We start from the raw sequence: 23,433 nt of genomic DNA, 5'->3' as shown, positions 1-23,433 counted from the left end.
AGCTTCTTTTTTAACACATTAGTGAAGAGTTTCCCAATTTTATTAGTCTTTTCAAAGAACCAGCTTTTAGTTTTATTTATCATTTCTATACCTTTTGTTTCCAATTTATCTATTTACCTTCTAATTTTAATAACTTCTCCTTTGTGTGACAAGGGAGGACTTTCTATAGGGAGTTATAATGATGCAAAAATGAAAAAAGAGTATTAATGAAACACTAAAATATATAGAAGGAAGCAGAAGGAAGTTGAGAATGGGACAGAGGGAAACAAGAAAGCCAACATTTTTTTGCTACTGTTCATTCATTTCGGTCATGATCAACTCTTTGTGACCCTATTTGTTTTTTTTTTTTTTTTGGCAAAGATATTGGAGTGCTGTGCGATTTCCATCTCCAGCTCATTTTACAAATGAGGAAACTGAAGGAAATAGGGTTAAGCGACTTGCCCAGGGTCACACAACTAGTAAGTGTCTGAGGCCAGAGTTGAACTCAGGAAGAAGAATCTTCCTGACTCCAGGTCCAGCACTCTATCCACTGCCCCCATCTAGCTGCCCCCAGCATTTTTACTGTCCTGTTAAATTTAATGTACAGTTTAAAGGACTGTACATAATGAGTGTCAGTTTCTTCCAAGTTTTTATTGATATAATTCTAAAATATCACAATAATTTCCCCTAATGTTTCTTCCCTTTCCAGAGAACCATATAACATATACTGTTTTTAAAGACAAAAAATAAGATATCAATATAACTGACCAATACACTAATTATGAAAATGTGCGCAATGTACCATACTTGTGGACCTTCTATCTCTGTAAAGGGGTAGAATGGGTGGTCTCCTCATATCTCTTCTTTTGAGTCATGTTCATTCTTTGTAACATTCACTTTTGATTTATTTTTGTAGTGGTTCTTTCAATTTGCTTGTAGCCATTATGTGGAAGTTAATTTTATATATGGATATTTGAATATTCATGTTTAAAAAAAGAAAAGGAAAATAGGAACATAGAGTAGTTATAAGAGTGGAAGACAAGACTTATAGTGCTGAGACTGAATGTTCTTCAGGGTTGACACACCTTTTCTTTTGGGAAGACTAATTCTAGGGAGCAGATTTTACAGTATTTGGGTTCCTAGGGACAGAGCTGAAAGTCTGAGGGCAACAATTCAACCCAACCAGAAGTCATTGTGCAGCTTGTCCAGGTGACTGAAAGTTGCAGCTTGATAAAGAAAGAGCTTGTACTTGGAGATATCTAGGTGACACAGTGGATAGAACATTGGAGTTGGAGTTGGAGTCAGGAAGTCCTGAGTTCAAATCCAGCCTCAAACTCTTACTACTTATGTGACCCTGGGCAAGCCACAATGTCTCCATGCCTCAGTTTCCTCATATGTAAAATGGGGATAACAATAGCCTCTAAGTCCCAGAGCTGCTGTGGATAAAATGTTAGATAAAATGAACTTTGGATAAAATGAAACCATATTTGTAAATTGCTTAGTATAGTGCTTGGCATGCAGTAGGTACCAAATTTACCATTAATATTATTATTATTTCTTATTATTCCTGGTGAATGGGTAGGTATAAGTATGTGTCATGAGATTTAGACCTTGGGAAAGATAGGTTTCTAGGAACCAAGATGGCAGAGTAAGTAGTATATCACTATAACTCTTCCATTTTCAACCTCCAAAACAACCATAAAATGGCATCCCCAAACAATTTCTGGAACAGCAGAATCAACAAAAAGACAGGGTGAAACAATCTTTGAGCCCAAGAAACTTGGTAGGTCAGCAGGAAATGCCTGTCTCACTTGGGTAAAAGGGGAATATAGTCCAGGACAGGAAGTGTCCTAGAAAACCAGCAACAAGCTCTATCTCAGCGAACAAGTGGGAGATCCTGAACCCCAGTGCGGTGGAGCAGGCAAATGCCAACATCAAGACCCTCCATGTACCTCAGCATAGCCAGGGGAGTGGACAGACTCCAGCTTGGAGAACCACCATGTGCTTCAGTGTAGCCCCAGACAAACAGGCAATCTTCAGAGGCCAGTGTATCACCAGGGAAATGCAGAAAAACCCCTCTGGCCTCAGCACATATCAGACACCACTAGTCCCTGGCTTAGCACCAGGAAAGCTTCCAGACCCCCAGGGCCTCCAGCAATACCAGCCACCCTCTACCCCACCTTTTCAACAGCACCAGACACGAGGATTGCCTCAGGGCAACATCAATGCAGCACCTGGTAAACAGTCAGGGCCTGTACCCCCTAGCACAAGAAGCCTGAAATGGAACACCTTTCACCCTGGGAGCAGAGCTCAAATTTAAAAAAAAAGGAAAAAGGCCAAAAAAATAATGAGCAAAACCAACATAAAAAGAATCTGATCATAGAAAGTTATTATAGTGACAAGGAAGATCACTATACAAATTCAAAAGACAAAAACATCAAAATACCTGTGGGCAAAACCCCACAGAAAAACAGAAAGTGGTCTCAAGCCCAGAAAGAGCTCATCGAATTGTTCAAAAAAGACTTTAAAAATCATAGAAGAGAGGTAGAAGAAAAATTAGAAAATGAGAGTGATACAAGAGAATTATGGAAAAAGGCTCAACAGCTTGGAAAAAGAAAACAATTGCTTAAAAAGTGGAATTGGTCAAGTGGAAAAGGAGATACAAAAATCCACTGAAGAAAACAACTTCTTAAAAAGTACAATTGGTCAAATACAAAAGAAAGTACAAAGGCTAATGGGGGAAAACAACTCCTTAAAAGTTAGAAGCACACAAGTGGAAGCTAATGATTCTATGAGACATCAAAAACCAAATATATTCAAAAGAATGAAAAAAATAGAAGAAAATGTAAAATACCTCATGGGAAAAACAACTGACCTGGAAAAGAGATACGAGTGAGACAATGCCAGAATTGTTGGGCTATCTGAAAGTCATGATAAAAAGAAAAAGAGCCTGGACAGCATATTTCAAGAAATTATCAAAGAAAACTGCCCTGATATCCTGGAAGCAGATGGCAGAAAAGGCATTGAAAGAATCTACTGATCACCTCAGGAAAGAGATCCCAAAATAAAAACTCCAGTGAACATTAGAGCCAAATTTGAGAGCTATCAGGTCAAGGAAAAAATATTGCAAGTGGCCAGAAAGAAAGAATTCAAATATTGGGGATTACACAGGACTTAGAAGAGACTTTAGATACCATCTAGTCCAACCTTTTAATTTTATAAATGAGGAAACTGAAATTCATGGAACTTAAGTGACTTACTCAAATTCAGATAGGCCTGAGGTAGGATTTGATTGTAGGTCCTCTGATCCCAGAGTCAGTGCACCACACTATAAACATTTGAGGAATCTAGAAACCATTGGTAGATGACTGGCAGGAACAGATTCTGGGTTTTAATTTTTAATTAAACCTTTATTTTCATCAGCAGAGGTATAAAAGTCATCCCTATTTCAGTACTTATTTATTCAAAGAGTCTACTAAGGTGCTATTGCACATAATCAGTGCTTAATGAAAGAATTCAGCTGAAATGAATCCCTTCCTCAAGGTTGGCTCAGTCCTGATTCCTAGACAAGAAATGCTTGCTCCCTTAGCTGGGATGGGCCTGGACTGCGTGAACTTTTGAGTCTTACTTTTAGTTCTGAGGGGGCTTGTTTAGCTTGAAGGTTTCCCATGCCTTACTCCTCTGTTCTCTCTTTTTTCATAGACACTGATCACTGCATTGGGACAGACAACCTGCACTGTGGCATCTGTCATGGTTCTGCTGTTCCTGTTGATGTTCATCTTTGCCATTTTAGGCTTTTGTCTGTTTGGATCAACCGATAAGGGTGATGTAAATAACTGGGGAAACCTTGCCGTGGCCTTCTTCACCCTTTTCAGCTTGACTACGGTAACTATATATGAAGCTTTTTTAAAAAAAAAACTAGTACCCAGGGCAGGGATGAGGATTCCTCCTCTAGGATGGACTCAGACTTACTTGAGGAATAGACAGTCTTCAGAGTCTCTCTGCCTGCCTGTGGTTTTCTAGTGCCTTCATGTTCCCAACACCCCCTACAAGACAAGACTCTACTTCCTACCTCACATACCTCATTCCTTTCCTTACTATCTATTCCCATGCTTTTGGGCCCTGTTCTCCCCAGCACTCACATACTAATCTAATTCATGCTTTGCTATTTAGGAGCAACAGTGATTTGGTGTTATTTTCCCAGTGGCACATTGTCCTTTCCTGGGCAACACACTGAATAGAATGCAACTGACATTTATTAAGCTCCTTCTTATTTGCAGAGCACTGTGGAAGGCCTAAAAGGGAAGGGGATGTTCAGATTCAAAGTTTAGATAAGGGAAGCTCTTTGCTCTCTTGGAGAATAAGACACCAACACAGATGTCTATAATATACAATATCACAAGATAAAGTCATTTGAGAAGTACAAAACAAAATTTTCTGTGATGGAAGGGAAACATGGCCAGAGGGGATTAAATGGATTTCCTAGAGAAGGTGACATTTGAGTTGGACTCTGAAGGATGAGCAAGACTTTAACAGGTGGAGTGAAGGAGGGAGAGTGTCAGGTCTTTTTGTTTAGTGTCTGTCAGTGGGAATTTAAGGCACTGAGACCTCCTGTGATAGGCCTCTGTTCCTTACTTCTTTTCGTCACTCTCTTAGCATCCAGTTTCTTTCTTTTGAAAATATTGGGGTGAGAGGCAAGAGAGAAGAGAAGAATTAATGTGTTAACCTGAAAAAATGTCTGAGTGAGCTCTCACAGTCCTATTAACTTCATTGACTGGGTAGGCATTTATATGATATAGGGAATATATGCCAAGCTGTTGTAAACATGCATTATCAGCATAATCACCTTGGATCTAATTAAAGACAAAATCTCTCAAATGCAAGGTTGTGTAATGAAAATGATGCTTCCCCTCTTGATCCACGGTGAAAGAAAAGCATTGGTTTTAGATTCAGAGGATCTGGGCTCAAATCTGGCCTCTGAAATTTGCTCCCTGTATGACTTTGGGCAAGTCACTTACTTCCTTGGGCCATACTTTACCTACCTATAAACCAAAGGAGTGGGACTAGATAGCTTCTGAAGTACCTTCTGTCTCTAGTTCTATGATCCTGTATATTAGATTGTCAAAAAAAGTTCTCAAAAAGGAATCAATTAATTTTCTTTAATTGAAAAAAATAATTGCATGCTAAATTGTTTTTTTAGGAAGGAAAATGAATGTCATAAAAACCAATGGGGATAAGTGGGTGTCATAGGTTGATACTCATGGTCTGACTTTTTAAAGTTATTTGATGTCAGTTGGTCCCTAAGGTTGGTCAGCTAGAGTCAGAATTCTTAAGCAAATTTCTTTTTTCTTGAGTACTGAGACATTTTGGGAGGAGGGTTAACATTTTCTGCCTCAAGAGTACAGTGGCACAGTATGTGGCACAACGAATAGAGCACTGGACTTGGAGTCAGGAGGCTCTGAGTTCAAATTTCACCTCAGACAATTACTAGTTGTGTGACCCTAAACAAATCACTTCTCTCTGCCTCAGTTTCCTCATCTGGAAAATGGGGATAATAATAGCTACCTCCCAGAATTGTCATGAGAATCAAATGAGAAAATATTTGTTTCGCAGATATTTTTATAAACATTGAAGTGCTATATAAATGCTAAGTCATCCTAATTTATTAACAATGGATTCAGAAGTACCCTTATGAGAACAAAGAATTCTGCCAAAGCCCAGGGCTTAATTCCCAGAATGTAGTTACTAACAATTAGTCCACCTGAAGATTTGAATATTGCAGAAAATTCAATTGATTCAAATGACTGTTACAGACTTATTTTTTCCCATTCCACTACAGGTTCCATCTTGAGTTCAAGATGACTCAGGGAAAATCCTTTTCTGTGAATACAAGACCTCAGATATGGGATTCAGAGGCAGGGAAAGGGAAGGTCTCACCAGAGGCCAACGGTTTGGATGAGAAAGCTTTTGGAATCTCCTCTGGCTCTGGGACTATAGGATTATGTTCTTTCTTCCAGGTGGATGGCTGGACAGATCTTCAGAAAGACTTGGATAAGCGAGACTTTGCTATGAGCAGGGCTTTTACCATTTTCTTCATCTTACTGGGCTCCTTTGTATTCCTCAGTATGTTTGTTGGTGTCATGATCATTCACACGGAGGTGAGTTCTAACCCTATCATCTACTCCAGGGAATATTAGAGAGTGGAGTGGGGGGAGCCTGGTTAGTAGGCAGAGAATACAAATTCTGTCTGGAACACTCACATAGGTGCTTAAGCCCAGAAAGAAATTAGGGGTGAGTTGGAGAGATACTTGAAGTTAGATAGGTACTTACTTGGAAGTGTGAAAATATGGTCTCATAAAAAGGATACTCTCTTTTTGGAAAGCTCTTGCCTTCCTAGAGAGGATGGGGAGGAGTGGGAAATAGTGTAGCAGTCCTGGACCTTGGTGGGAAGACAAGGTTTGTGGACAGTGTACAACTAGCCCTTTTCCAGCTCAGATCTCCTAACCCTTCTTGGTATGGTGTGGGATGCAAGGACCTGAGGGCCTGGGCACTAAAGAAATCTTGGGTCACTCCTAACTCCTTCATTTCTGAAAGGGTAAGTAATTGAGTAAACATTCTGCTATATAGTATGTTTAGGGAATGGGGTCTTCTGCTTAGTATGAGATAATTTTGTCTGGAGTTAGTATACATAATAGACCCATAATCATAAAATGGAGGTGACCTGAGAAACTATAGTCCAATATTTTGATTAAAAAATGGGGAAACTAAGATCCTGAGTCCACAAGTTAGTAGTAGAGCTGAGGGTAGAATTGGAACTTCAGTGCTGAGCTCCTTCCACTACACCAAAGCTACCTGCCCCTGAACTTGGCAGTTTTTAAAGACTCAGCGTATACTAGAATATACTTAATCAGTGCCTTCTCTTTTCTGAGCTTAGCCTGGACCATATGCTTTGAGGGATACATCTGATAGAGACTCAGCATAAGGAGAGTTAGGGTCCAAGCAGGAGAAAAGGAAATGGGAAGTGCAGAGATTTCACCATCTTCAGAGAGAGATCCCTAGGACTTTTACCAGTGAGCAGAAAGGAGAGGCATGAAGGCACTTCTTCCCCCAGAGTTTAAACCCTCTTACGTTGCTGTAGGTGATAAGGTCACTGCCCTTATCTAACAAAGGCCATTGTCATACCTAACTTTCCACCATGGTGTAATGAAAAGTATTTTGGATTTGGAGTCTGCAGAGCCAGGTTTAGATCTCAGCTCTTCAGGGAAGCCCACAGTCAGCAGACCATCATCAAACACGAACTCCTTTGTGTAAGATTCTGTCTTAGGTACTGAGGATAAAAGACAAGACAAAAAACAAAACAAAACAGTTTGGTGCTTATCATCTATGTGACATTGGACAAATAAATTTCCCTTTTTGAACCTCAGTTTCCTCATATGAAACAAAGAGTCTGGGCTACTTATTCTCTAAGGTCCCTTCCAGCTTTAAAGCTTTATTTTTTAATGATACAATCTGTTCTTGGCCTAATTAGGATTCAATCAAGAAATTTGAAAAGGAATTGGCAAATGAACGACATACAGCTCTTCTACAAGAGAAGAAAAACATCCTGATGAAGCAGCAGGCAGAAGTCAGCAGACTCATGCAGAAAGGGGTACGTGACATTAATGGAAGGAGAGATCTGCTTAGATGGTATTATCTGTGGTTGGTCTGGGTGGAAAAGGAACGTAGGGGAAGGCTTGTGACGTGTAATTTCAACCTGACTATCTACATGAATAATTTTTGTTCTTTATTTTAAGAAATCAGAGACAATTATTTATAATTATAATATCTACAATATAATTATATGTTATATATTATAATATCTACAATATAATTATAATATCCACAATAATAATGTTAATGCTGTTTTTTTTTAAAATACAAAGATCACAGAATTACAGAATCTCAGAGTTGAAAGGGCCCTAAAATTCCACCTAGTCCAACCCATATGCATGCAGGAATCCCTTGTAACTGAGTGAATTTAGAAGCTGAAGAGTTGAGAGGGATCCTAGTCTAGCCTCTCTGTAATCTATGACAGTCCTTTCTTGAAAACTTTGAGGGATGAAGAAATTGCTAACTTAAGTGCATAGCTGATTTCATTGTTGAACAGCTCTGTTAACTTGTTTTTTTTCTTATATTCAGTCAATATGTGATTCCTTGTACTCCCATTCTAAATTCTACCCTGGACAGTTAGGTGGCACAGTGTCAGGGCTTGGAGTCAGGAAGACTCATCTTCCTGAGTTCAAATTTGGTCTCAGATGCTTACTAGCTGTGTGACCCTGAGTAAGTCACTTAACCCTGTTTGCTTCAGTTTCCTCATAGGTAAAATGAACTGGAGAAGGAAATGTGTCTTTGTCAAGAAAACCCCAAATGGTGTTACGAGGTCAGGCACTGCTGAAAAGTGACTGAACATTTAACAATAAATCCATTTAATATTCTACTTGATGATCCTTTAAATATTTAAGTATTAATCACTTTGATTATGGATTATATGCCATATTAATATTCTCTTCTCTGGGTTGTTCTTATTTTGGAGATATTCCACCTTGACAGTCCCTGTTTTAAAGTGGGGTGCCCAACTCTATACTTCAAACATGTTTTGACCAAGGCAAAGTTAGGATTGCCCCCTCACTCATCCTGGACAACAACACTGTTAATTTAGCCTAGTATTTCTTAACCTTTTGATGACTGTACTCTACCATTGGTTCATATTCATGATCATGTTCTAGTACTTGTAAAATTGATTTCATGAATGCATATATAAATCTGTATTATAATACATAGATGTTCATTTCCACATATAATTTGAGCCTGCCAAAGTCACCTTGACTGGTCATTCTGTCATACAAAAAAAAAATATTCACAATTCCTCCCAACTTTGTCACCTACAAAAATCTGAAGAGCATGCCACTCATTCCTTCATCTAAGTAAGTGACAGAAATGTTAGACAAAAAGGCACCAAGAATGGTCACCTGCACTATACCACTACTCATCCCACTTAAGGCTGATGTCAATCAATGCCGAAGAAAACAACATTGCCTTTAAAAGCCCTTTATAATTATTGTTCTTAGAATTTTTCCCAGCCTTCAGCTCATTTTGGGATTGGGATTTTGCCTTCCTAAAGAGGTAGCATAGCAGAGAGAATAGAGCACTGAATTTGGAGTTAGGAAGATTTGGGGTTCAAATTCCTCCTCAGGTGTCTATTAGCTGGGCTATTCGCCTAACTTCTCAGTGCTTCCACTTTCTCATCTGAAATACTGAGATTGGACTTGATGGCCTTTAAAGTTCCTTCTGACTCTCAATTGACTATTCTGATGTTCTTTTTTTTTAAAAAAACTTTTATTGATTCCTTTAAAAATAATTTATTTATTATTTTAAGTATTTTAATCAGCCAAAAATCTACTTTCTCTTACCCCAACCTCCCCTGCCCCTCAATTGTTAACACAAGAAAACAAAACCTATTACCAACATGTATAGTCAATCAAAACTACTTTCTGCATTGATCATGCCTCCTCAAAATTTATATTCTGAGTCCTTCACCTCTGTCAGGAAGTGCGGAGTATGTTTCATCATCAGTCCTCTGGAATTGTGGTGGATCATTACACCAAGAATTTGGCAAAACAGTATTCCAGGACATTTATTTGCCATGACTTGCCCATTAGTTCCTCAATTTATAGGTACACCCTCAGATTCCTGTTCTTTTCCATCTTAAAAAGAGCTATTGATTTTTTTTTTGGTACATCCTTTGAGGTTGTTTTTACTTAGGACTGATCCCTCCCTTAATCTACCTTTTCTCTAATTTCCCTTCCTCTCTTCTCCCTTTTCCCTCCTGTTTCCCTGTTGAGTGAAACTTTTTTGTGTGCCCAGTATGAGTGTGTGTGTGTGTGTGTGTGTGTGTGTGTGTGTGTGTGTATGTGTGTCCTCCTGACCAGTTCAGATGAGAGTGAGGTTCAAGTGTCAGCCACTCCTCCCTCCTCCCTGTTTATAGAGATGTCTACATGTACATTCTAGTTATGTGAGATGATTTCCCCTAGTCTACTTTCACTTCCCAAAATTGAATTTCTATTTTCTTCTCTTTCCTTTTTTTTCCTTAAGATAATTAAGACATAACAGAATCACTACCAGGCCTTGCTGGTTGCACTTCCTTTATGACCACTGATGATATTAGGGTTCAGAAGGGACACGTATCATCTCTCCGTAGTTGAATATAAACAGCTTATCCTTGTCTAATCCTCTTATCATTTATCTTTTTTTAACGTTTTTCTTCACTTCTGTGTTTGAACCTCAGTTTCTATTCAGGTTTGGCTTTTTCATCAGAAATCATTGAAAGTCCTCTGTTTAATTAAAGATCTATTTCTTGTCCCCTTCCCATAGCATAATACTCAGTTTTGCTTGGCAAATTGTTGGCTACTGGTTATATCTTTTGCTTTCTGGAATTTTGTATTCCAAGTTGTATGATGGTATATCATAGTGGTGGCTGCTAAATCATATGTGATCCTGACCATGGGCTCATTGGTATTTGAATTTTTCTTTCTGGCTGTTTGCAGCATTTTGACCTAGAAACTGAATTTTAGATGTCCTTGGGAGTTTTCATTTTAGGGTTTCTTTCAGGAGGTACCTGTTGGATTCTTTCTATTTCTACTTTGCCTTCTGGTTCTAAAAGATATGGTAGTTTTCAGATTTCTTGACATAGGATGTCTAAGCTTTTTTGGATTTTTTGGTCATCACATTCAGATAGTTCAGTGATTCTTAAATTATTTCTCCTTGATCCGTTTTCCAGGTCAGTTGATTTTGCTATGAGATGCATTATATTTTCTTCTATTTTTTTGGCTTTTGGAATTTGTTTTAATATTTCTTGTTACCTCATAGTGTCACTGGCTCCTATTTAGGCCATTCTAATTTTCACAGAGTTTATTGCTTGTACGAGGTTTGTCCTCTTGTGCCAAGTTGTTAATTCCCCTTCCAATTCCTTCCTTCATAACTCTCGTTTCTTTTTCCACTTTTTTTTCCTCAGGCACTCTCATGCCATTTATAAAAACTTTGAAAACTTCATCTCTTCAGGGAATTCTAGTTGAGTTTGTGCCCAAGCTGTGTTTTTCTCTGAGACTCTGCTTGTAGATATTTTTGAGTCTTTCTCTTCTTCTAGGTTTGTACATTGAACTTCCCTTCCAGCTTTATTGTTCTTTCTAGGAGATTCTTTTGTTTTTTTGTCTAATTGCTCATTCTTCCAGTCTACTTTCTGACTTCAGATTTGATGTTAAGACTGGGCTCTGCCGCACTTGTGGAGGAAAAAGTCTGGGCTGATCTTTTTCCAGTTTTCTTGCAGCACTGAATGTTGTTGTTTCCGGATCTCATGAAAAGAAGGGGACCTGACAGCTTTCAATGCTCCTCGAGTGGTCTATCAGGGTAAAGTTGGCTTGCTGCCCACTCTGGTCCGAGTTCTTGACCTGGGTTTGGGTCCAAGCAAGAGTGTACTTCTGCTGAACTCAGTCCCTACATGCTAGTTGAAAATCTCTGCTGGTGCAGAGTTGCAGAATTGTAAAACTCTTCTTTGGTCTGGATTCTTTTGCTAGCTATTCTGCAGGCTGTACTAGGTGGTAGAAATGAGACCTTACTCTATTGCCTGGGATCTGAGCTACACTGTTGCTGTTTCCTTCTGAACATCTTCCTTTCTCGATAAAAGTGCTGATGAAAGCATCAGTTCTATGGACTATTTAAAACAGTGGAAGTTAAAGTAGTTTATAGTTGGCTTTGAAATGCATTTATGTCTGTGTGTATACACACACACGCAAATATATTTAAATAGGATTAGGAAATGCTGTAGTAGAAAGAACACTGGATCTAAATCTGAGTTCCTCTTCTAGTTTTCCAACTTGCTACCCATGATCTCTTGGGTATGTGGCTTTAACTTCTGAGGCTCAGTTTCCTTGAATGTAAATGTAATTGTAGAATGTGGGGCAGCTAGGTGGTGCAGTGGATAGAGCACCAGTGCAGGAGTCAGAAGGACCTGAGTTCAAATCTCACCTCAGACACTTGACACTTACTACCTGTGTGACCTTGGACAAGTCACTTAACCTCAATTGCCTCATCCTGGGTCATCTCCAGTCATCCTGATGAATATCTGATCACTGGATTCAGATGGCTCTAGGGAAGTGAGGCTGGTGACCTGCACAGTCCTCCCTCACTCAAAACAAAGTCAAGTTTTGAGGCTCTTCTCAATCCTCTCTGAATCTGTACCCAGAGCTAGAAAGTAGGTGACTAAGTTTCCAGTTCACACCTTTCCCTTCTGACTTCTTCTATAGATAGTGCTGATTGCTAAATCATGGGCAATCCTTTTCCTGGTGTGCAGTTTCTTCCTGCTGATAATTCTTCCTGTCAGTCTCCCAGTGATGAGCAGGGCTGGACAAATGACTCACTGTGATTTTTTTTCCTGTATTTCCCCATCAGGGTTTAGTTTGGCACATTTTCTAGATCTGTTTAAAACAATTTTGTGTAGAGAAGTTTAGCATATTGCTTCCTTCCACTCTGTCATCTTGGCTCTGCTTGGCTTTTGATTTTTTACCAGTTATTTTCCAACTGTTATTTCCCCACCACCATTGAATGCTCATTGCAAAAAAGGAAAACAGTTAAGTAAAACCAACCAACAAAATAACTATAACTGAAAGTGCATACCACATTTTTGTTCTGACCTCCCTATCTAGAGGACAGAAATATATTTTGTCATCTGTTCTCTAAGACTAAGATTGGTCATTGCATTTAATCTGACTTCAGCTGCCTTTAAGGTTTGAGTTTATTATTACATTACCTTTCATTAATTTAGTCCTTTTTATGCTATTTTCCTGGCTCTGCTTACTTTATTCTAGATCAGTGGACATAAGTCTTCCCATGATTTGCTGACTTCTTCACATTTGTCATTTCTCAGACTATATTTGTTAGTGGTATTCCATTTCATCCAATTGTTCACCATTTCCCTAATTAATGGATACTCGTTGTGATTCCAATTATTTATGTTACCACAAAAAAATGCTGCTGCACATATTTTGGCATATATAGAACCTTTCCCCCCCTGTCCTAACAACATCCTGTAAATTTATTCCATTCTTTTGTATTTGTCTGTGGTTAAATGCCATTTGTTTCATCTTTTCCATGTTAAAAACTTAGGTAAACCTAAGATATGATAATAAAGAAATATTCTTGGGACTAACCAAGGTGGGGAGAGAAGGGGAGAGTCACAGAAATGCATTCCGAAGGCAAGTAAAAGAGATACTTGAATTTTATACAGTTTTAATAGCAGTTACCTTCCTTTAGGTGTGGATAGTTTATACTTAGCATTTTAGCTCTTTGTTCTAAATAGAATTGTTTAATTACATTTAATAGAGGGCCATGGAAAAAAATAGAGGGCCAGATTAAAAGTTAATTGGAAACTAAATAATCTAATTCTAAAGAATGATTGAATCAAAGAACAAACCATAGAAACAATCAATAATTTCATTAAAGAGAGTAATAACAATGAGACAACATACCAAAGTTTATGGAATGCAACCAAAGCATACTTAGGGGGAAAATTTATACCTCTAAATGCTTACATCAGCAAAACAGAGAAAGAACATTTCAATGAATTGGGCATGCAACGAAAAAAATTAGAAAAAGAACAATTTAAAAACCTCCAATTAAATGCCAAATTAGAAATCGTAATTAATAAAATTAATTAAATTGATAAATGTAATAAAGGAGAATTTAATAAAATTGAAAGAAGAAAACTATTAAACTAAAAAATAAAATTTCGTTGATTTTATGAAAAAAACACAATAAAATAAACCATTGGTTAATTTGATTTTAAAAAAGAGAGAAAAAAACTAAATTACCAGTATCAAAAGTGGAAAAGGTCCCAATGAATAGGAAATTAAAATTATTAGGGACTATTTTGCCCTATTGTATGCCAATAAATCTAACACTTTAAGGGAAATGGGTGAATATTTACAAAAATATAAATTACCTACATTAACAAAAGAGGAAATAGAATCTTTAACTAAACTTACCTTTGGAAAAGAAATCAAACAAGCCATCAACGAGCCCCCTAAGAAAAAATCACCTGGATGAGATGAATCTACAAGTGAATTCTGTCAAATGTTTATAGAATAATTAATCTCAATACTGTATAAACTATTTGGAAAAATAGATGAAGAAGGAATCCTACAAAAATATAAAGGAATAAAAATTCCTTTTATAACACAAATATGATGCCGATACCTAAACCAGAAAGAGTCAAAATAGATAAAGAAAACTATGGACCAATTTCCCTAATGAATAGTGATGCAAAATATTTAAATAAAATACCAACAAGGAGATTATAGTAATATATCACAAAGATATACACCGTGACTAAGTGGGACTTATACCAGGAATGTAGGGCTGGTTCATTAGTAGGAAAATTATCATCATAATTGACCATGTCAATAAGCAAAAACAATAATAATCTTATGATTATAACAATCAACGTAGAAAAAGCTTTTGACAAAATGTAACACTTATTTCTATTTAAAAAACTGGAAAACATAGGAATAAGTGGAGCTTTCCTTAAAATGATAGATAGTATCTATTTAAAACCATTAGCAAGCATTATCTGCAATGGGGATAAACCAGAAGCTTTCCCAATAAGATCAAAGGTAAAAGCAAGGATGCCCATTTTCACCATTATTATTCAATATTGTACTAAAAATTGTACTAGCTATAGCAGTAAGAGAAGAAAAAGAAACTGAAGGAATTAGAATAAGCAATGAGGAAACAAAGCTGTCATTTTGCAGATGATACTTGGAAAGTCCTAGAGAATCAACTAAAAAATACCTCGAAATAATGAACAACTTTAGCAAAGTTGCAGGATATAAAATAAACCCACAGAAATCATTAGCATTTTTATATATCACCAACAAAATCCAGCAGCAAGAGCTAGAAAGAGAAATTCCATTTGAAATAAATGCAGACCACATAAAATACTTGGTAGCCTATCTGCCAAGACAACCCCAAGAACTACGTGGACACAATTACAAAACACTTTTCACAGAAATAAAATCAGATCTAAATAGAATTTTTTATATATTCATTTAACTAATTGTGTCATAGGGGTCCAACATGGTATAGAAGCTACAGATTTCATCTTTAGTTTCACTATCTTCTAATGTTTCTCTCTGCCACTCTCTCTAGACACAGAGTGAATATAAAACTTTCAGTGAGCTGGTGGAAGATTTTAAGAAGACTCTGAGACATTCAGACCCCATAGTCTTGGAAGATTTCTGTACCACTCTTCCCTTCATTGATATTTACCTGACAACACTGGACAACCAAGATAATACTATTTCTAAGTAAGTCCTTGTTCTTGAGCACTTGGGTCATTAGACCCAAACTTACTTCTTCTAAACCCCTTTCATTTTCAAGAGAGCTTCCTTTGGGGGTAAGGATTTCTGTTGGTCAAAAAGCATTTAAGTGCTTGCATTAGGCTAGGTACTATGCTACATGATAGAGGCAGAAAAAGTAATAATAGTCCCCCTCCACGAAGAGCTCCATCCTAATGGGGAAGACAATCCATAAATAATTGGTTTAAAAGAGTATATATATATATACAGATAGAGGATGATCTCAGGCTTCCTAGAGAAGGTGGAATCAAAGCTGAGATTAGAAATGTCAGAGAAACTAAGAGGTAAAGGTAAGGAGGGAGAGCATTCCAGGCAGAGGGAGAGCATGGAAAGGCCTTGGAAACACCAAGTATTCTATTGTAGCTGGGTCAGAAATTATGTAGAGAGGAGTAAGAAGACTTTCAAGGTAGGAAGGGGCCAGGTTACGAAGAGCTTTAAATGCCAAATTTTAAATTTGATCCTGGAGGTAATAAGCATCCTTTTTATTCTTTCCAGTTCTACCCCAATATGACTGACTGGGCAGTTCTAGACAATAATTTGCCCCATTTCCCCTTATATTACCCTACTTTTCCCTTATATATCTTTCAGTGTTAACGGAAAAGACTAGGCTGGTAGCAAACACACATGCACCAACTCATTATGGGAATGTAGGCCAGCCACTTAAACTCTCTGCTTCTCAGTCCCCTCTTCTATAAAACGATAATCCACCTCTGAAAGGCAGTTTTCATCCAGTATTCCCCTGTTTTACCAGCGACATCTCCTTAGCAGTAGAGGGAGATCATTGATTTTGATTGTCAGTGTATGTAAGCGAGAGTGTAGAACTCTAACAGCTACTTACCTTCACTTGGGGGTGAAGGATGGAAATAACTATGTGGAATTAGATTGAACTTGTCAAGAAATTTTCACCTTCTATCTCCAGGGCACTGGTGGTTTCTGGGTGACAGGAATCCATTGTGGTAAGTCTTTCTGTCCTTTCCTGCAGACTTATCCTGCCTATATTCTTCAATGATGAGGATTAATGAGGGCCATTCAGGAAGATGCTTGGCAGTGGGGGATCATAGGATTTAGAGTTGGAAATGACCGTAGGGGACCATTAGATCCAAACCACTCATTTACAAATAATATATTTAAATCATGTACTATGTAGGTTCTCCCTAGCAGCTCTGTGTAAAAGAGATGGCTCCAATAAATAAGCATTTATCAATCATCTAAAATGCACTTGGCATTATGCTAGTTGTTAGGGATATGAAGCAGGCTCCACCCTCATGGAGTTTATTATATAGCAGGGGGGACAGCTAGTACCAAAGAATCTTAGAATTTTAAAGTTGGAAAAATCCTTAAAGATAATTTAATACAACCTCTCAGACTTCATTGTCATCCAGGACTTGTCATCCCTGCCCCTTGAATCTCAAGTGACCTGTGTTCTATCTCCAAGTAGATAAACCAAAGAGCCACTGAGGAAGAGGACTTCCACCAAGTAACATATGTGCATGCAACTGGGATCTTTTCTGTTGATGTATTTGCCCCTGTTGTTGTCAATTAGTGATTCTAATAGCAGGAATTTCTGTCTCTATGGCAGTCTGGTGAGAGTCAGGATTTTAACCAGTATGGCTTCTTCTATGGCACTTGACCAACTGTCAGTCTTTGCTTCTACAAGGCTTGGAACTCAGGTGAAGTAGTTTCATTCTGGAGCTCAGGGTTAAGAGCATCTTTTCAATTTAAATGAATGATCACTAATTAATTCAACTTAAGTAATCAAGCCAATTAAACATATATGTTCTAGGCATTGTTAGATACTAGGTATACAAAGATAAAAACAAAACAGTTCCAATCTACATTCTCTTAGGGGAATACAACACATATACAGATAATTTGAGAAGGAACAATTTGAAGTGAGAGAAATGATCAGGAGGGACTTCTAGGAGGAAATGGCATCTAGGTCTTGGAGGAAGATGAGGAACCTGAGACATAGGGGCAAGGAGGGAGTAATTTCAAGGCATCGGGGACTGCCAGCATGAAGGCACACAAACAGAGTATGGAGTGCTGAGTTTGGGGAATGGCCCATAGGTCATTTAGACTGGGATGTAGAACTTACACTAGGAAATAATATGAAAACATTCTGTACATTAGGGATGAATTGTAATGAGAAGTTTGAGGAATCTGTAATTTTTAATACCAGCAATCAAGAGCCACTGAAGATTTTTGAGTAGGAGAGTAACACAGTTAGTCCTAAACCTTAAGAAAGTTATTTTGGTAGATGTGTGGAGGATGCATTAGAGAGAGAATCAAGGATGTGAGGTAGGCTATTGCATCTGTATAGGTGAGAAATCTTATGGAGACAAAATCCACTTGGCCTGGTAATTGAATGGATAAGTTGGGGTGAAGGAGAGGAAAAGAGTCAAGAATGACTCTTAAGATTGGGTACCAGATTAAATGGGAAGATGGTGTAATCCATGGTAGAGTTAGAATAGTTTGGAAGAGGGCCAAATTTCTTTTTGTTTCCTTTTCTTTCTTTCTTTTTTTGTTGGGGTGAATGGGATAGGGGGGAAGCTAGTTGGTGCAGTGGATAGAGCACCAGTGCAGGAGTCAGAAGGACTGAGTTCAAATCTCACCTCAGACACTTGACACTCACTACCTGTGTGACCTTGGACAAGTCACTTAACCTCAATTGCCTCATCCTGGGTCATCTCCAGTCATCCTGATGAATATCTGGTCACTGGATTCAGATGGCTCTGGAGAAGTGAGGCTGGTCACCTGCACAGCCCTTCCTCACTCAAAACAAAGTCAAATGCAGGTCATGTCATTATTTCTCTGGTAGCATGGTCTTCTTTGACAATGAAGGATGAACACACACACAGCTGAAGAAACTAAATGAGACAGGGGTAAGATAATACTGCTTTGATCATACTGAGATCAAGATGCCTGTGGAACATCCTCCAGATGGAGGATGAACTAAAGAAAAGGATATATGTTCTGCTTCTAACATACCATCTTGTACCAAGGACACAATAATATGAACATTTGCAGCAAGAAGGATTGTGGATTGACTGGAGGTAGAGTCTACACTTTGGTAGAGGCAGACAGGCTGAAACACTTTCTTTTTGGGGAACTTCTACTCTTAAAGATCCCCAATCTTATCAGGAATGGGAGGACACAGTTCTGAATAAGGGCACCTGATTGTGTGGTGTAGACAGATCTCTAGGTAAGCAGTCAGATTAAAAGCCATGAAGCAATCATCCCTCTAGGATACTATCCAAAGAATTCTTTCTTATCCCTCATGCAGTTCTGAAGTTGAGAGTCTGAGGGCTGGAAGAAAGAGAGCATCTCCTTCAGGTCTCAGATTTTCATAGTTAATAGCAACATTCACAAGTAGAAAGGAAAGAAGAATACCTATCATGTGCCAGGCATTGTACTAAAAGCTTTACAAATATATTTCATTTGATCCTCACAATACCCCTGGCAGGCAGGTGGTGTTATTATCCCCATTTTACAGTTGAGGAAACTGAGACCAACAGAAGTCAAGCGACTTGCTTCGGGTCACTCATCTGAGGCTTGATTTGAATTCAGGTCATGCTGATTCTAGGCCTCACTTTCTCTTCACTGTTCCACCTAGCTATGAACACCTGCTATGTAGGCCTAGTTCTGTACTTAGCTATACTATGGAAGAATGGACATTATCTCTAACCTCAGAGGAGCTTTGATCTAACCAGGAGGATCAGACTCTAACCTGACACCACAGTGGTCAACAGAAATAATATCAGGTGGTGAGTGCCTCATGAGTGATATAGGGCATTAAGTTTGTGAAGGCCAAGAGGAAGAAGAGAATCCAGAGGTCAAACTTCTTGATCTAAAGTATTTCTAATGAGTGAGTCTGGGGTTTGGACAAACTCAGAGGTCTGTCTGTGTAGGTCCAATGACTGGTCCTCACCACATCCTTCTTATTGCAGGCTCCAAGTACTCTACTATGAAATGGTAAATGTTTTGAACCATATGTTGGAGGACATGCCAACCAAGAAACGTTCAGCATCAGAGAGGTCTATGGAATATTAAATGTGCTTCTTCGTGGTGATGCCATTGGATCTGAGGTCCACTCAGGGCCTGGGGCCCAGAAAAACAGGGCAGTTCAAAGATGTTCCCATTGAACGATGAAAACTGGGTCAAATCCAAATAAAAATTTCTTTCCTGAAATTACTGGTTTTCCTTGGCTGATAAGCAACCCTAGACAGTACCTTTTCTATAGAAGTATAAGAAGTAAAGCTGAAAGGGACTTTAAGCTGTTTAGTCCACTTCCTTTTTACAGATAAGGAAACTGAAGCTTACAAAGTGGAGGTAATTTGCCCAAGGGCCCACAAGGAAGGAGTAGCAGAGTATGGATTTGAAATTAGGGTATCTAATTCCAAATCAAATATCCTTCCCATTAGACCAAGACTATCTGTTAAACTAAAATTACTTTGTAGATAAGTCATGGTTCAACTTTAGCTTACCTCTGACTGCCTCACAGTAGGTATTTACAGTTGGGAAGTAGGGGTGCTCTTTGACCTATTGGGCTGCTTCCTTTTTTTTTTTGTGCGAAGCAATTGGTATTAAATGACTTGCCCAGGGTCACAAAGCTAGTAAGAGTCAAATGTCTGAGGCTGGATTTGAACTCAGGCCCTCCTGACTCCAGGTCCGGTGCTCTATCCATTGTGCTAATCTAGCTGCCCCTGGTCTGTTTCCCTTAAAAAAATGTAACTTTTAAAAATTAATTTTAACTTTTTTTCTGATTATTTTTTCTCTTTCTTACCTCTTCCCACTCTAATTGATGATAAAGAAAAATAAATAAAAAAAACCCTTATAGCAAATATTCATAGTCAAAAAAAAAATTCATGTCCAAGAATGTATGTCTCATTCTTCTTTTGGAGTCCACTGTACCTATCAGGAGGTGAGTAACATACTTCATCAGTCCTCTAGAATTGTGGTTGGTCATTACATTGACCAGAGTTCTTAAGTCTTTCTAAATTATTTATCTACACATTGTTATTGTATAAATTGTTCTCCTGGTTCTGCTCTGTATCAATTCATACAGAATTCCCAGTTTCTCTAAAACTGTCCATTTCATTATTGCTTATGACAGAATAACATTCCATCACATTCATATATCACAACTTGTTCAGCCATTCCCTAAATAATGAATTTCCTTTTAGTTTTCAGTTCTTTGCTATAACAAAAAGCTGCTAGAAATATTTTTGCACATATGGTTCCTTTCCATTTTCTTTCATTTCTTGGATTGGCTATTTCTTTTCCAAGTTGCTTCTTGTAACATTCAAGGTTGTGAGTCCTGTTTTAGTTTTACTTTGCAAAAAAGAAAGGGCAGAATGATTTTTCCAAGTGGAACATTACACATGGTCATAGGATCATAGAACTAAAAGTTAAAAGGGACCTAAAAGGGCCACTCAATCTAACCCTCTCATTTTATAGGTAAGGAATAATCCAAAGGAATGTACATTAACTGCTACTCATTTACTTAGACCACTAATTGGTTAAGAGTATTGGATAAGTTTTGTTTTTGTGGGAAGGGGAGAAGATAATTCCAAGATAAATTGTTAAAGGTTTTACTTAATGATAGGGATAAGAAATAATCTAGTAAGTTTATTGGGGGAAGCTGGGTGGTACAGTGGATAGCATGCTGGTCCTGGAATTAGGAGCACTCATCTTCCTGAGTTCAAATCTGGTCTCACATGTTTACTAGCTGTGTGACCCTGGGTAAGTCACTTAAGTCCTATTTGCCTCAGTTTCCTCATCTATAAAAAATGAGCTGGAGAAGGAAATGGCAAACCACTCCAGTATCTTTGCCAGGAAAACCCCAAATGGGATCATGGAAGAGTTGGACACAACTGAACAACAACAACCAAATAAGTTTATTGGTACAGGGAACTCCTGTATTAAGAAAATCCCTTTACAAATACAAGTTGGCACCTTTTCTGCAACTTATTGTCTTACTTAGGGAGTTGCCTAAAATACTGATTAGATTTATCCAGGGTCAGACAGCCACCAATATGTGTCAGAGGCATTGCATGGATCTATGTCTTTGTAGATCCAAGACTGGTTCTCTGTCTACTTACTACACTATGCTGCTTCTCATCTTATAGCATAATTTATTTAAAATAAAGGGCCATTGAACTCCTAGAACAGGAAGCCTGGAGAATCCATAGAATGTATCAACAGGTTGGTCAGCCAAGATGGCAGATTGAGAGGAAGAAGAGTGGCCCAGCTCTCTCCCACAACTACTCTACAAAGATTTTAAAAGTGCAATAAATTGAGTCTTGATTGGGGAATTTAAGACAAAAATAACAGTGAGTCATGTTTCCAGCTTAGGTTGACATAGAAGGACAGATAGAGAGGTCTGTGGACATGGAGGACAGTGTAAAGCCAGAAGCCTGCTGGGCGGAGCATTCTAGCACAAAGATTGAATGAAAAGTCTACCTGAGGTTGGACTATTATGAGCCCTAGACTATGTATTGAGCAAGCAACAAGTACAGAAGAAAGCAGAATTGGTGTGGTTCTGTCCCTGGAAACTAAATGAGATCTTAAATCCAGCCTCCAGCTTAGTCTGAAGCCTGCAGTAGAATAACCAGGAGAGGAAGCCCAGATCAAAGAGGAGTCTGCAGTTTAGTCATTGAGCCTGCAGATCTTTCCATTTGGTTGACAGTGGTTAAGTCCAGCAGCAGTGGAGCTTCAACCAAGGGCAAACTCATAGTTGTGTTGCTCTGACCTGAAGTCAGATCAGAAATTTGCAGATCTCAGACTAGGAGGTCAGTGCTCAGACTTTGTCATGGAGCAGACTGCTCTGAGTACATTGAAAGCTTTCAGGTCACCAGCCTGGGCTACTTGAGATCCTGGAGATCCTGAGATCCTTGAATAATACAGTACTCAAGACCAAGAAAGCAGCAGCATGACAAGAAAAACAAAACAGGATCTAGTATGACTTACTTATTATGTATAGAAATGAACAAAGTCTAACTCTAAAATTCTAAAGTCAAGAAGGCAGCCTGAAAAAATAAACAAAAAAATCCACTTTTAGGAGCTGTGATGGAGATAGGGACAGTTATGGCACAAAAATAAAAGAGAATGACCCCAGATATCTACAAGCAAAACCTCAAAGAAAAAATGCAGTCACACTAGGACTTCCAGTCAGAGTCCTGGTACATCCCAATCAATTTCCTTTCTTTTCCCCCAAGATTGGATGTTGCATGAAACTCTTGCTCTAGGGACCATTTATTATTGTCAAATTTAGCTTTATGTTAATGATACTAATAATTAAAGTTTATAGAGTGTTTTAAGATTTGAAAAATAACTATGACAAACTTTTGTAATGTTATCCCTACGTTACATGTGATAAAACAGGCTTTGATGTCCACCAATGCCCACTCAACTAGTACATTTCTGAGGTGGAATTTATATTTATGATCAAATTTTAAGTTCCCCACTCCATTTACTATGATAGATATGCTGATTGAGTGATGTTTAACACTGTTAGGAATGAGGATTTGAAGACTTTGAAGACTGTAGTTAGGTCACTCCGCTTCACAAAGAGGCCAATGTCTCCTGGGTAAGTGGTAAATTTGTGGCATAGGAACACCATCAGTCCTCTTGGGCTTTTGCTCTGCAGTCCATTCCAATGTGAATAGAAGGTATCCTTTTTGTGCCTCAATCCTTCTCAATCAATCCTTCTTGATGAGAAAGTTGGAGTAATGAGACCAGAACATAAAATGTCACAGATGGAAGGGCTCTTCAGTGTCATCTGGTTCAACCCAATCCTTTTACAAAAGAGGAACCTAAGGTTTGGAGAGGCAACACTTACCCAAGATCATGTAGCTAGTCAACAGCAGAGTCAAGACTAGAATTCAGATCACTGATTTCCTAATGTTGTGTTTTTTCCACAGCAGTACTCTCAATATTCTGATTTTACAGATGAGGAAATGGTGGCTCAGAGATGGAAAGTTACTTAGGACCATAGATTTGTAATTGA

The 23,433-nt window shown here is 38.3% G+C and overlaps 1 protein-coding gene across 1 annotated transcript in view; it reads left to right on the top strand.

Moving 5' to 3' along the window:
* Positions 1–19,613, top strand: part of CATSPER3 (cation channel sperm associated 3) — a 69,682-nt gene extending 50,069 nt beyond the window's left edge. The window contains exons 4-8 of the mRNA XM_072629901.1: positions 3,682–3,864; positions 5,997–6,137; positions 7,508–7,627; positions 15,217–15,374; positions 19,373–19,613. Of these exons, the coding sequence (XP_072486002.1) occupies positions 3,682–3,864; positions 5,997–6,137; positions 7,508–7,627; positions 15,217–15,374; positions 19,373–19,475 (705 nt within the window). The 3' untranslated portion in view covers positions 19,476–19,613. The remainder of the gene's footprint in view (positions 1–3,681; positions 3,865–5,996; positions 6,138–7,507; positions 7,628–15,216; positions 15,375–19,372) is intronic.
* The last annotated feature ends 3,820 nt before the right edge of the window (positions 19,614–23,433 follow it).

This window comes from Notamacropus eugenii, chromosome 1 (genome assembly GCF_028372415.1).
Source record: "Notamacropus eugenii isolate mMacEug1 chromosome 1, mMacEug1.pri_v2, whole genome shotgun sequence".
Classification (NCBI taxonomy): Eukaryota; Metazoa; Chordata; class Mammalia; order Diprotodontia; family Macropodidae; genus Notamacropus; species Notamacropus eugenii.
The sequence above is the reverse complement of the archived record's forward strand: the minus strand, read 5'-3'. Positions and strand labels throughout refer to the sequence as shown.